Source organism: Mugil cephalus, chromosome 20 (assembly GCF_022458985.1).
Source record: "Mugil cephalus isolate CIBA_MC_2020 chromosome 20, CIBA_Mcephalus_1.1, whole genome shotgun sequence".
Taxonomy (NCBI): domain Eukaryota; kingdom Metazoa; phylum Chordata; class Actinopteri; order Mugiliformes; family Mugilidae; genus Mugil; species Mugil cephalus.
The window spans coordinates 8,148,595-8,162,524 of NC_061789.1; the positions used below are offsets into that span (position 1 = coordinate 8,148,595).

The window sequence follows — 13,930 nt, forward strand, 5'->3', positions numbered from 1 at the left end:
TGCGTTTCTCCTTCGCTGCGCCGAATCACTCAGAAGCGGCGGGAACATGAAACGAGGAAAGCGAGGAGAGACGATCCTGTCCGCCCTGCGTCTGCCTTTTGCATATGGCAATGATATATTGAGGCTTGGGGTGTCTTTAGTGCATAAGTGCCCTGAGTCCCGCTGCTGCCTCTAATTTCATATAATTTCACATTTTGTCTTAAAAGGGGAGAAAACGTTCCCAAGTGAGTCAATGTCAAACTCAAAATCGTAAACAACTTGATTAAAGGAATTCTAGCCTGCAGTGCCTCCCTCCTGGATAAATGATTCGAGTGTGTGTCTGTGTGAGCGCCGTCGGTGTGTGTGTGTGTGTGTGTGTGAACGCAGATCCTGCAGTCTGTTTTTAGTTCTGCCACTTTGCTGCCGTCTCTGCAGAGACGAAACTCGCGAGCAAACGCAGCTACGCGAGAATGCTCCATCTGTAACGCACACACACGCGCGTGTGCTTCACCTTCCTCGAAGATGTCGGACCGGCCTTCTGATTTAATAGCCTCCCCCGTAGAGCTCTTTAGACGGGCTTGCTGAGCTTAAAGGCTTACCACGAGTACATAGCATTACATTATACATCAGGTCTGATTTATGCAGTGAGAAGGGCTGGGTGGGCCGGAGCAGTGTCACCGACGATCTGTACATTTAATTTCTAATTCTAAAAATTTCACGTCTTTTTCTTTTTCTTGGGTGCACTTTTTTTTTTTTTTTTTTTTTCCTCTTTGCATCCATTTCGTCTACTTGGGAGGGCCCCGGCACATGTTTCATGTATAAATCTCTCCTGCTCCTGTCGGCCCTGACGTGTTGGCTCCTCCCGTGGTTAAAGATGAACCAGCCTCCGTGTCTGTTCACTGTCTTCGAGCCGGGATCATCAAAGTCCTGAGGTGTGGAGCGAAGCCAGACTAAACCCTAGCTGCCCCGTCTCCGTCACCTTCATCTCCGTCCAACGTGAAACGCGTATCTCCGTGTCACTTCTCCTCGTCTCCTCGCATCTCGCGGTTCTGTTTGTTGACGGTGGTCCGCCGGCTCTCTGATGGCCTTGTCTGAAGCTGTGCGTGTTTGAATGTCGGGATGACACAACAAGGTGGGTATTGTATGACTGGCGGCAACACAATGGAAAGAGTGTGTCTATCGCAGGGAACGCTTGTTACACTGTTTGCTCAACGTACTCTGAGATAAAGAGCGCGGTGGGGAGGGTGGGTGGGCGCGGTCGGGCTCGGACTTGAGATCGCTGACACGACGCTGGTGCATGAATTGAATGAATTGTGACGTCATCGTCAAGACCAGTGTCGATGTCTGTTGATGTGTCACTGTTTTTGCCGCGCAGGGTCAGCTATGGCTACGATTATCTCTTAAAAAACAGGAGAAGAAGCTGCTGAATATTATCGGTATCAATTAATTTTGTTTGAAATAACTGTAATGAGGAGTCACTCTCTATAACAGTTCTTCAACAGGGGGTCCGTGACCCCTAGGGAGTCCGCGAAGGTACTGTAGGGGGGTTGCAAAATCTTTGGTTGATTAGACATTTTTTATATATTTTTTAATTTCCCCCCACAAATTTCAATTTCTTTGAATACACATTAACATGAATTTAACATATTTTAGTAAAGGGATAGCTTAATATTGAATGCAAGATGATAATAATAATATATAGACTAATATAATAAAAAGCACAAGTTTAATATAGAACACATATAGTAGGTGGGGGGTCCCTACTTAATCTCTCCATCAGTGTGGGGGCCCTTGGCCTGAAAAATGTTGAAGACCTCTGCTTTATAACTATACAAGGAATACTTCACATTTTGTTTAAATAACTCAATTAAATAGGCTTTTGCCAATTCCTTTTCCAGACTGTCTTTGAACTTCACTTAGATCAACTGAAATCCAGGTTCATCCCGAAGAGCAAAAGTTTATATCGAGGCTGCGCGATATGTTGAAATGGGACCAATGACTGACTATGAAATTACCCTTAATTTACACCTTCGACTGTTTAAGCTACACTTAATCATCTTAACATTCGGAGACTCAGCAGAGCAGGAGGACAGGAGAGCAGATGTGAAAACAATGATACTTGTGGCAATAGCGGCGTTACCTTCCGAGCTCCCGGCTCCTAACCAGCAGCAGACTCGAGAGCTCAGCATAACGTTTGCCGGGAAGCGCACACCACACACAAACTCGCGTATTTACACACAAGGAGAATGCTCATTGTGTTGGCCTGCGACGCTGCCAGAATACCGCACTTTGTAAAAACAGCTTTACAAATCATTGACGGCAATAATTAACTTCAGGTTCGCATAATTGAATTCTGTTTCACCCCGGTCCCCCTCCTCTTCCTCCTCCCCCTCCTCCCTCTCCGCCTCCTTCTTCTGTGGCTGCCGCTGCTTCTGGAAGGGACGAAGGAATGAGAGAGCTGCAGGATCCTCTCAGAGAAAGGTTACCAGGGCAGGCTGTGCCCTCAGTTTAACTATGCGCATAAGGTGACATGAGTGCTGGTCAAGCCGGTGCCAACTTTACGCCGAGCTGAAAGGGCTGACGACAGACCTTCTGGCATGTCCGCGGGTTCAAGCATTTTGACATTGGAAAGAATTTTCACTGTTGGCGAAGGCTTCGATGCACACAGGAGTGTGAAAGGTTAATTAGAGCCTATCTAATTAATTTGGAATAAAGTGTTAGGATCATTTAAGGAGGTACTAAACCATGCGATGAGTGATTACGTTTTCTAACAGCGCCTGTGTCTGTGTGTGTGCACGCCAGCGAATATGACAGCCAGGGCAGAGCACCTTGTGTTTCCAGTTTAAACATTTAGACATTCCTGCAAGATAAGCTCCTGCAAGGGGAAGTGTGTGCGCAGACATTAGAATCGACCCTTTCCCTTCCCCACGCCAACACTCCCTGCCCTCGTGCTTGTCTTGCACTTCTTCATCCAAGAAGAGGTCTAGAAAGACATTAAAACGGGAGTGAATGTGTGTTTATACGCATGAACGTGCAAAAATGAAAAACACTCTTGTAAGCGTTGGAGGAGTCTTAAGTGGCCAAGTGGGAGAATATATTAGAAGTGAAGTATTATGGATGACTACACTTATTTCTGTATTGTGTCATACTGTGGCTGCTATTGGTTTAAGATCTTCCATTTTTACCAGGCAACATGTGAGAGTTTTGTTAGACGCCGTTTAACTTCTGCTTCATAATGCTGGTTTGAGTGGACATCATGTTTAGAAATAGCTGGTACCTCTATTTCACTGTAAAACAGAAACTCTCATTTTGCCTGTAGATGGCACACTTACTAAAATGTGCTCAGTAAAACAGTAAGCTAGGTCCTAGCTAAAGCATGCTTTAGCTTACAACTATGTCTTAACCTATGCCCTAGCCCAGCGATTCTCAACCGGGAGTCCGCAGACGCCTAGTGGTCCGTGATGTAACTGCAAGGGGTCTGTGAAAATAAAATATTGCTTTAAAAAGATTTTATGATGTATAGAAGCAGGATTTTTTCACTCATCGTATCCTCAGCGTAGATCAAAAAAGATGCTGAAATCATGTCCAAAATCTGCGGTCTATCCAACCACGTTGCTACAGAATGTTGCTGTTACCACAGAGCACACCGAAGTGGTACGTCAGCGTGCGGAAGTTCGTACCATGAGGATGCGGCGGTAGCTGTCTCGGTCGATTCCCCACAGTTTGAGATCAGTCTTGGCCTTGACGGTGGCGGCTCTAGGAGTCCCGTAGATCAGGGCCAGCTCTCCGAAGCTACCTCCTTCTCCAATACTGGTCACCCACTCACCGTTCACATACACCTGCAAACAGAACAAATGATGTAAGCATGTGTATATCTGGAGATAATTGCTGGATGGGCTGTGAAGAGTTTCCGATTTTCTAAAAAACCTCCATGCTTTGTCCACTCCCCCCTCCCAATCCTCAGTTTGATATGGTCAGTAGGCTTGTCCCTAAGTATTTGATCCCCACTAAGCCCTCAAATGAGACCCTCTAAAAGGCTCTAGATCCCCCACGTCTTTCAATCAATCCCCTTTATTCCCTTTGTCTTGTCTTGTTACGGGGCTTCCCTGTGATTTGGGAGTGATGGAAGTCAGAGAGCTGTGTCAAACATTGCAGTTATATTCTTGTATCCAAAATACATACACAAACTCTCCTGTGCTCGGCCGCTTAATTGCACATGCACACTCTATCTAGCCCAGCCGCTATAGACCCACAAACAATACAACCTCAGTGAAATTCGTTCAGGATGTCTCTGGGGCCGTTACGGTTTCACTTGTCGACACACTATCCACTATCTTGTTGACTTAATAACATGGAGAGAAAGGAGGGAATGAGATGGAAGGAGGAAGGGAGGGTTTATCCCACCGGTGGCTGTTGTGAATTGCCAGAATTGTTGCAAGCCATTATTCAGGTTCAGAGTACACCACAGGGGACTCATCCTTCACTATAAACTGGGAGGGCTTCAAAGAGATGCGGAGAGCCGGCTACAGTTACGTCAAGCCTCCAAGAACAATTAAACGACTGTTGCAAAAGTGTTACATCACAGCACACAGGTTAGTAGTATTTTTTTTTCTTTTCCGTCTGGTCCAGTCTCCAGGTATCTCCTAACCCGTGAGCCTTTGTTTGGCTTTCACTGTTGCACATGCGATCCCACACAAGCACTTTCACGCATGTCCGGTATAGGCAGAATCGATTCGAATGTGCAGAAAAGACTTGCAGAAGAAGTGGTACATAATGCCTGGGATTGATTACTGTAAAGACAAAGACATGGACCTATTCAACTCTTCAACAACGTATGGGATGTCTCTGGGGCTGTTACGGATAGAGGGGTGCACTGGATATTCCACATGTTAATATGCAAACTGTGTGCGCCTGGTTTTAATTAGGAGGCAATGAAATAAAGTACTGGAAGGTAGTAACAAAGAGTTTGTTTCTCTGGGCATGCCTTTGGACTGTGTAAGTGTGTGAGAGCGAGGTTCTGCCTGTCTTTGTAGTTTGTGTGTTTGGCAGTTAATATTTTTTTAAGGGTGTCAAAATGAATGCGTTAAAGTTAATGCAATGCTGGAGAGCAAATATCTGGCCACTCCTGCAACCACTGTTCCGTGTGAGAGACTGTTCTCAGTTGCAGACGTTGTAGCTGCTGAGAGAGGAGTAACAGGGCCACATAAATGTTTGTTTAAAAAAAAAAAGAGAAACAAAAAATGTTAGGTTGGTTCAAGTTGTTCATGCAAAATGAAACGCGATTAATATAGATTTAAATGATATTTAATCGCGATTAATCGAAATTAATCCACAGCGATCCTGTGATTAATCTGGCAAAAAATCTTTTTACATTCCCAAATGTCTTATCCACTCTAAAAACTAATAAAACAAGTCTTAGTTAAAATACTAAATTATCTTGTGACTTCTCAAAACTCACAAAAGCCAGATATCGCTGATTAAATAATACGCTAGAGTTAATTACAACCTGCTTTTTCTTTCATAAAGGATCATCATGCATTTTGAAATGAGAGCTTTAATTTCTCTTGTGGTGTACCCATGTAAATACAGGCCGACGTCTGCGAGTGAATAGATTTGTGCGCAGACATGCAGGGGTGTTTACATTAGTGGCAGTGGTTGTCAGCTTTCAGGCAGTTTACGGGACGCTGGCAGATTTACACCCCCGTCTAATGAGAGACATCTCCACACTTTAATAACCTCGGCACTGATCTTGAAGCAGTTTAGCGCCTGGGCTGTGGCTGGGAGGCAGCAGCTGTCTGCAGAGATAGAGTGGTGCATGGCGGGGTGAGGTGAAGGAGACACAGATGAGCATGGGTTTCGGATAGGGTTGAGGTCGGGAATAGGAGTTTTCCCATAAATTGGGTGCAGGGTGACAGAGATTCACTGGTGGCAAACCCAAATAAACGCACAAAACACACTGGAGCTACACGAAAGGGCCACTGCAATGGTAGCTCTACACAAAGCGTTTTTTGAGGAATATGGAAAGACAATAAAGGGGAGAACAAATATAAATAAGATACAAGCCTGGGACATGTTACTACTACAAGAAACAAAATCTACCCAGTAGAGGAGTAGAGGAGTGTTGCAACTTGAGGCAAAACAATAGGTTGTTCCTTTCCAATTACACAGAGCCTAATCCAACCCTGGGTTTACACAGTCTTTGCTGTGCTTGATGGAGGCCAATTAGAGTTGAAATGTTTCCTGTACTGACGTTTTCCCATTTTGTACCTAAGCTAAATATAATCCAGAACACACATTTAACCATCCTTCTGTAGGAAAGCTCATCCCACTTCCCAAATGCATTACTTATCAAATAACATTTCTAAGACACTATCTGAAACAATGCAAGCGACCTCAGGAAAAGTTAGATGTTACGGAGACTCTCTATCAAGGCACCATCTCGCTATCTATCTCTACACTTCTCCCTTTGTGGTTAGGTTGGCCAACGCTATTGGCAAGTTCAGCCAAGCTTGCCAACCTGCTTCGCTCCTCTTACCCACTGTGTCCGTGCTCACTGTTGTAAGCTGATAAGGACACTTCCTGTTTAACTTTCCATCAGCTCCTGTTTTATCTCTCCACTTAACTCTATCGCTCCGTGTCAGGCTTGCTAAGACAAAAGATCTTCTCAGTCTGGGTGCCTTCACAGTGCGTTGGACTCTATAGCGCCATGTTCAGATTGTCATCAGAGTGGAACCGAACTTTAAAGAGAAGAAAACAAGGGGGCAAACCGACAACCTGCCCATTGTTAGAGGGGAATATTGCCGCAACATGAGTAGAGGAGGCCGGGGTTTCACAATCCCTTTGAAGTTTCATGTGAAAACAGATTAATAAAGGAAAATACTGGCATAATGCATATTCAAATCAGTTTTATTTTATTCATTTGTATCATTTTGATCGGTTTATTGTGTAACTAGAAAATAAAAACTAAAAATATGATAAAAATTTTGTGTCTCAGTGTTTGCCACTTACGTCCACTTCACCTTGGTCAATCACATAAAAGTTGTCCCCTTCATCACCTGGAGAAAAAAAAACAAAAAAACAGGAGAAAACACATGAACTTGTGAGAGCAGAAACAAAACACATGGGTATATAAACCAGCTTTCCTATTACAGGCATCCCTTGCTCCGGCTCTCAAGGGAGGAGGTGAAGTTTAATTATAAACAACGCGTATCCTCGTACAAAAACTTTGACCCTGTAAAAAGAAAATAAATCCAATTTTTGAGCATTTTCACATGCATCACCAGCATCAAAAACTCTCATTCTCTCAAAAAGTACAACTGTCCCGTCCACAGCGTCACTTTCACTGGGTTCTAATTGGGCTCTCACCTGAAGAAAGTGGAAAAACTGGTCAGGTCTGCATGATGTAAAAGCACACAACTACAAACATCTGCCCCATTTGTTCTGTTGCGTATATTACAGAATATGATACGCTACATTTTTACAAGCTTGCTTGTTTTTACAAGCTTGCATCTGAAAATGTTGTCTGCTCTGAACCACTGGGTCCCTGTTTGTGCTGGGTTTTCAAAGTGAACCCTTGAAGCAGAGTCAATCTGGAATCTGGTTGGTTGATGTCTGTTAAAAGCATTTAGTCTGGAGATAAGGCTGAAAAATGGGAAGTGTTCCTTTAATTACGCTATCCATTACATAGGGGGAAAATATTAAAAAGGACTGACAGCCGCACGCACGAGCACATGCGGCTCCCTGCCTGTAAGCTAACTCTTACAATGAGATATGAATGCGCTTCATTCAGAAGTACAAGTGAGTAGTGATGCATGGGTCTGGATGACAAGTTTGCATGTGCATGCATTTCGCTGGCACCGAGTACGGGCGTGTAGGGCTACGCGTGTGTATGCGCGTTTCTTGTGTGTGTCTGTTCACCTGAGGAGTTGAAAGGCTGAGAGCGCTTTGTGAGTAAAGTTCACAGGAGTTCACACGGCTAATTAATAGTGAGTGGAGAGGGCTCGTTAATCACGGCACTCTATTTGTCACACAAAACGCTCCTTGTCTATCGGATGGTCTGTCCCGGTGTAGACCCTAAACCCCCCCCCCACCACCACCACCACCACGCACACATACCCACAACCTGCTGCAACCTGGCCCTCCGCTATCTCCCTCTCTCTGTAACTGCCTTTCTCTCTTTCATCTCATCTATCGCTCTTTCAATTCCCTCTCACTGTGTCTTTCTTTTCTTCTACTCTTCCTGTCTTTTATCACTTCGCTGCCTGGCCCTTTGTTTTGTGTCTTTCCAATCCCCCTGTGCCTAAGAGTGCAGGCAAATATTTGACCAGAACTCGCACACGCACACATGCACACGCACACACCTTGTTTCAACACATGCTAATTGTTATACACACTGTTAAGGTTCAGTGGTTGAACCTGGTGCAACGTCACTCAACACGGATTTCGGATCTATCCATTTTTCAATTGTTTATAGGGGTGGAAAAAAAATATCGATATGACAATATATATCGCGATATTTTTTCTTCCGATACAATATCAATTTTGAATGTCTTAATATCTAAAAAGTCATGTTATGGGCAGATCGTGAACAACTTTCGCACTTTTTCTGTACAAATGCAATAAATTGGAAATGGAATGAACTATCACTGTCATCTGATGTACATATATACATGCATATATGCATACTTGTATTTTAACCCTCTGGAGTCCATAGTATAATTGGCCATTACCTTTATATTTCATCTTAAAAATGGTTTACATTGCCTTGTTTGGTACCATTCCTTTCAGCACAACCTCACCTGTGTGAATTTACAATTATTTTTTCACTTTGACAAACTGTATTAACACATTGGACCTAAAACCAGACTAAAACCATAAAATTAGAGTAGGAAAAAGTTTGATTTTTCCCTGTGGAAACCACAAACATGTTTAATGAACCCTTTTTATAACTCAGAATGCAAATCTAAAGTGTAGATTTCAAAAGCTTATGTACAAATTTAGCAAACAACAAGGCTATCTATAACTATTTCCATTAAAATTCAGGAATTTCACACGTTTTAGTACAACTATTTATAACCATTTACAAAACTATCAGGTGTGACATTAAGTAATAATATCTAAAAGTCACAAATCTCTGGCTTCTTTCTCTTTGGCTGCAGTCACCCCATAGATATATTCTTTCATTTGAAGATGGCTAGTGATCTCTGCTTGCTAGCGTTTTGCTTTTCACTGTTTCTCCCGTGCACCAGACGCACACCAACATGACGGTAATAATAAGGAAAAAGTTTGGTGTATATAATTTATAATAAGTCTAGTTTTACTGGTATATAGTTTGAACTTTCTACTAAAGTTAAAACAGAGATTCAGTGACGCTCTGTCTTGCTGCTACATCATCTTAAATTGGTCACATATGTAGAATATCGCAATATCACAATAATGTATCGTATCGTGACTCAAGTATCGTGATACGTATCGTATCGTGAAGTCCTTGCTGATACCCACCCCTATTTGTTTATAAAACGTTGGGTCATGGTGGCGATAGGCTTTGGCGGTTTAGGTTTTCTGCGTCAATTGCACGTTGTAGCTACGCAATTTTCGAATTGATTATTTCAGATCAGTGAAGATGGAACACACGATGAAAGCTTAACTGGGGAGGTTTGGAGGTGCAAACATTTCTACGACAGAGAAAGTTTAGGGTACTGCAGGACATAGACGCCCTAACTAATTGTCTTTTGGCGTCTAAATGAGCCTTAAGTAGGATATTCCGGACATCCCTCTCCATAGTTCCTCATGAGGACATGCAGTCCCTCAAGTTAATTCTGGGTCTGCCGTAGAGTTTGTCCATGCCTCGTGAGGCCGTGACTTCAGCTAAGGGTTTTAAGCTTAGATGAAAAGTTTTGCCTTACAGCTCATCCTAAGAAGCGAATATGAATGAGCCTGCCATCGACTTGAAAAACTGCCCTCTGGAAAAAGTCTGCGAGAGCACACTTTCAGACTTCAGAACAGTTTTTAACCCAAAGCCATTACCACACTAAAAGCCCACCCTCTTAGTGCAAGTAATCCATTCTCATATATATTAAAAAGCAATAATACTCCGGCGCTGGGTGCAGGTTTTAAATGTGACAAAACTGAACGAAATTAAATGATTTTATTTCATTGTAGAATTATTATTATTTATTCATATATATTTGCATAAAGCAGTTCGTTGTGTACAGACAGTAAATAATCACGTCTAACAGACAACAATTTGCATGACTTGAGTGAAATCCCTGCTTGTTTAAATACCACTCAAGCCTCACAGTCGATAACTCCTAGCTGTGTCTAAATAGTGTGTGAGTGGCCAGTAGCAGGGTTGGATTCCTGAAACTGTACAGTAGTCCAGACATTGGCAATGACATCAGCACTGTGTATAGTGCATAACACACCCTATAGTGTATATAACAATGGCTTGCCTGGGAGAGGGCCCCTGCAAAGTTAGCTTGCTAGAGTTATTATCACCAAATTAGGACTGATATATTCCCGCATGCTCCCGAGAGTAGGTGGGAGAGACAGCGCGGCTGTGTGTCTTAACACCAACAATTTTCCTTTACCAAGTGTCTATACAATAGTGTGTCAGCGAGGCTGGGTGCATATGTGTAAACTATGTGATTCTGTGCAGGTGTGGACGTAGCATTATCCGAAAGAGGGAGTTTGTCTGTGCGAATGTGTGTTTTTAAGTGTTTTAAATATGTGATTAAACATGCCTGCGTCTGTGTTTGATAGGAGTTTGAGCGAGGGAGCGCTGGAAAAATATAGTCTAGCCCTGCAAAGCCTGTGTTCCTTCAAAGTCCAGGGATGTCTGGAGTGAAGGTTTTGAGGCTGAGGAGAGGGACCTGACATCTGGTGCGGGCTGCAGGGAATGTGTGAGCGGTGCAATTAGAGAAAAGGGGAAGAAAAACACGTGGTACGACAAAATAGTAGTGACAGTGCGGTGGATGTATGCTTCGGTATGAGGCCAACAATGGAAAAACATTCAGTTTAATGTAAGTGATTATCTTCATTAAATCTTACAATATTAGTCTTCAGTGCTGGCTATTTGCCTCGTGGCAGTTTTTATTATATCGACATATAATATTATACATATTGACATGATAGTCTATTAGATTTAGCCGTACATCCATAATGCAAATGCTGACTGGTACAATGAACACCAGGTTGAGATTTAGTTTAGCTTTGTAATGCGCCACATTCTCATTATAAACCCACAAAACACACAAGGTAAAAGAAAAGGCCACTGCAATGGTAGCTCTGTTGTTTGAGGACTATGGAAAGACATTATAATGAGACAGGCTGTGGCATTGAAACCACAGTAATTTGCCAAACATCCTAACCCTAGCCCTAACCCTAGCCCTAACCCTAACCCACAAACATCAAAACATCTGACACACTATTTCAGTACGATTGACACGATTCATATTTACATATCATCTGAATGCCGTAGTCGAAATTGAGACAGGTGACACCAGGCAAAGTTTTTTCCAATCATCTGTAGACAATATGAAGATTTTATTAGATGGAAACCTTTATTTCTAATTCCATTTGTTTAATATCGTACCGTATATTTGCTCGAAATCTCTCTTCCATTTACTCTGCTATTTTTTTAATTTTCTTTTTCACTTCAGCAGGTACACCAAACACGCAACAGCAGTCGGGCAACATTAATAAACGCTTAAGCACGGGTGATCAGAATCCCGGTGTCAGAACAACTTCTTCTTAGCGGGTCAATAATAAAGCGTTTCGCAGCTTCCACTGCTGCAATTTGCTCTGCATATTTCGAAACTTTCTTCTTGAAGTTCACGTCAAATTTTCTTGTATGCGCCAGCGTTGTTTTGAGAGTGTTTCGTTGAAAATCTGGGTTCATGTGGCACTTCAACTGTACCTACTGCCACCTGTGGCACCTGTGCGTTACTACACCTATAATTGGCTGACTAGCGCACCCTGCCTGTATTTGAGGCCGGCCTTTATTTGTTTGCGTAAACTAGCCATTATAAGAGACCCCGCTATTACGCAAATACCGGCGACTATTAGAGACAATACGGTAATAAAACAGAAAATACAAACCTTGCTGGATAACGGTTTCCCCTGCGATGTGGGTCACTGGGAACATGGCATCAAATATGTCACTGGAGAAGAAAAAAAAAATAATAAAGTTAAAGACACTTACATAAAGTTAAAGTTATTACAGAAACTTGGTATAATTGTACATTATGCCACCATTTTTCTGAATTCTTTCCTTGGTCTCATAAACAAATACACATAAAGAAATACACAAGTACAAGTAGAACCATCCTAAATAGCACGTGTCTGCCAGTGAGATACATCACTATAGTTTTCTGACATTAGCAGTGATACAACTCTATTACTGCACGCTTACATCATGGGTTTAAAAATGACGGAGGCCTTTCAGACTGTGATCAAAGTTTCTGTCTTCCTTCAGAGGTGCTGAGAAAACAAACAAAGCGATTGCTGTGCCTAAGTACTTAATTTCAGTTTGAGCCCAGCAGGGAAAGCGCCTGTTAGACTGTTGCTAATCGGGCTGTTTAAATGCATGAAGCCTCAGAAGATTAGAGTCCCACTACCGGGGATGTGTTGGGACAAGAGAAAACTAAGTATCCTTCCTCTCCTGCTCTCTGCCCGTCTCACACCTTCGGGGTATATTTATCTATCTAATCAGCTGCATACCACCCGTCTTATAGAGAAATATAGAAAAAACAATAAAAGAGGGTCAGGCATATCAAAGACATACAAGACCTGCTGAGTGAATGGGGGGCAAGTCTGAGCCCGTTCCGAGATATGTGTGTATGTGTGTATGTGTGTGTGTGTGTGTGTGTGTGTGTGTGTGTGTGTGTGTGTCAGCAAGTCTGTGTGCATCCGAGTACAAAATGTCTGTTAGGTACACGCGAAATGATGTGTGGGTGTTGAGTAAGTGTGTGAATAAGGCCGCGCAGCAATTACAAATGAAAAGGCTCACGCGGCCAAACACAACTCGCAGGCATGAAAGCGCTGCATTTCATGACGAAAAGAAAAAAAACGAAAAAAAAAACTGTAGGTCAACAGATGTCGAGGAAAGATCTGAGGATGTTATTGAGGGGGGTTTGGAAGTGAACGGACCCCGCTGGAATTTGTTTATGTGACACCGAATAAAAAGCAGACTCGAGAAGGTGGACTTTGGCCAACCATACCCACAGGTAGGCCCTGGTCGATGCAGCTGGCCGCTGACTCACAAATACTCGAGGACACGCATTGCAGACACACGCGCCTACAAAAAAAACAAAAAAACAACAAAACACTCTTTGAAGTGCACAAGCTGAAAGAGCACAGAGCAATGACGCAGCGCTGCGCGTGCGTGTCGGGCGCACTCGTGCACTCCGAAACGTAACAGTCGACGAATAAACTTGCGTTCTGGTGCGACACGCAAGCCCGAACACCTCGACGGGCGATTAGTCAGAGCAACATCTGCAGGAGTGCCCCGGTACTCTCCGCACATCTGCGACCACCTGCGCCTGGCACGCCGTCTGTTTACCCAGGCGGCTTTGGCGCAGTTGGTTTCATGTCACGTGTAACAAACAAGTGTGCGGCCTGTGAAAATGATTACGTGAGCGAAACGCGAAGTTCAACAGCGCGGGTCGACTTAAAGGCCGAGCACGGGACAGCACGGGGACGCCTGCAAGCAGGACGCTCAGGAGCGGGCGACCTCGTGGATCAAAGACTTGCGTTTAGGTAATTACACTTGACCAGCTCTCTTGTTTTTTTCCAAGCCCCGCCTCTCTCCGTCCATTCACTATCAGCGCGCCGCGATAAAGATACCTCTGCGGGTAATTACTTCCCCCTTGTCCCCTACCTGTCTCTTTCCCTTCTTTATCCCCAACTTCCTCCATGTCTGCTCCAGATCACTCTTTCTCTTCCTCTCCCT

The 13,930-nt window shown here is 43.5% G+C and overlaps 1 protein-coding gene across 2 annotated transcripts in view; it reads right to left on the bottom strand.

Moving 5' to 3' along the window:
• prkar1b (protein kinase, cAMP-dependent, regulatory, type I, beta) overlaps positions 1-13,930 on the bottom strand; it is a 70,404-nt gene that overhangs the window by 18,512 nt on the left and 37,962 nt on the right. For both annotated transcript variants that reach the window (XM_047571944.1, XM_047571945.1), the window contains 3 exons: positions 12,079-12,140; positions 6,988-7,034; positions 3,660-3,818 (listed from right to left, as the gene is read on the bottom strand). In XM_047571944.1, coding sequence (XP_047427900.1) covers positions 3,660-3,818; positions 6,988-7,034; positions 12,079-12,140 — 268 coding nt within the window. The remainder of the gene's footprint in view (positions 1-3,659; positions 3,819-6,987; positions 7,035-12,078; positions 12,141-13,930) is intronic.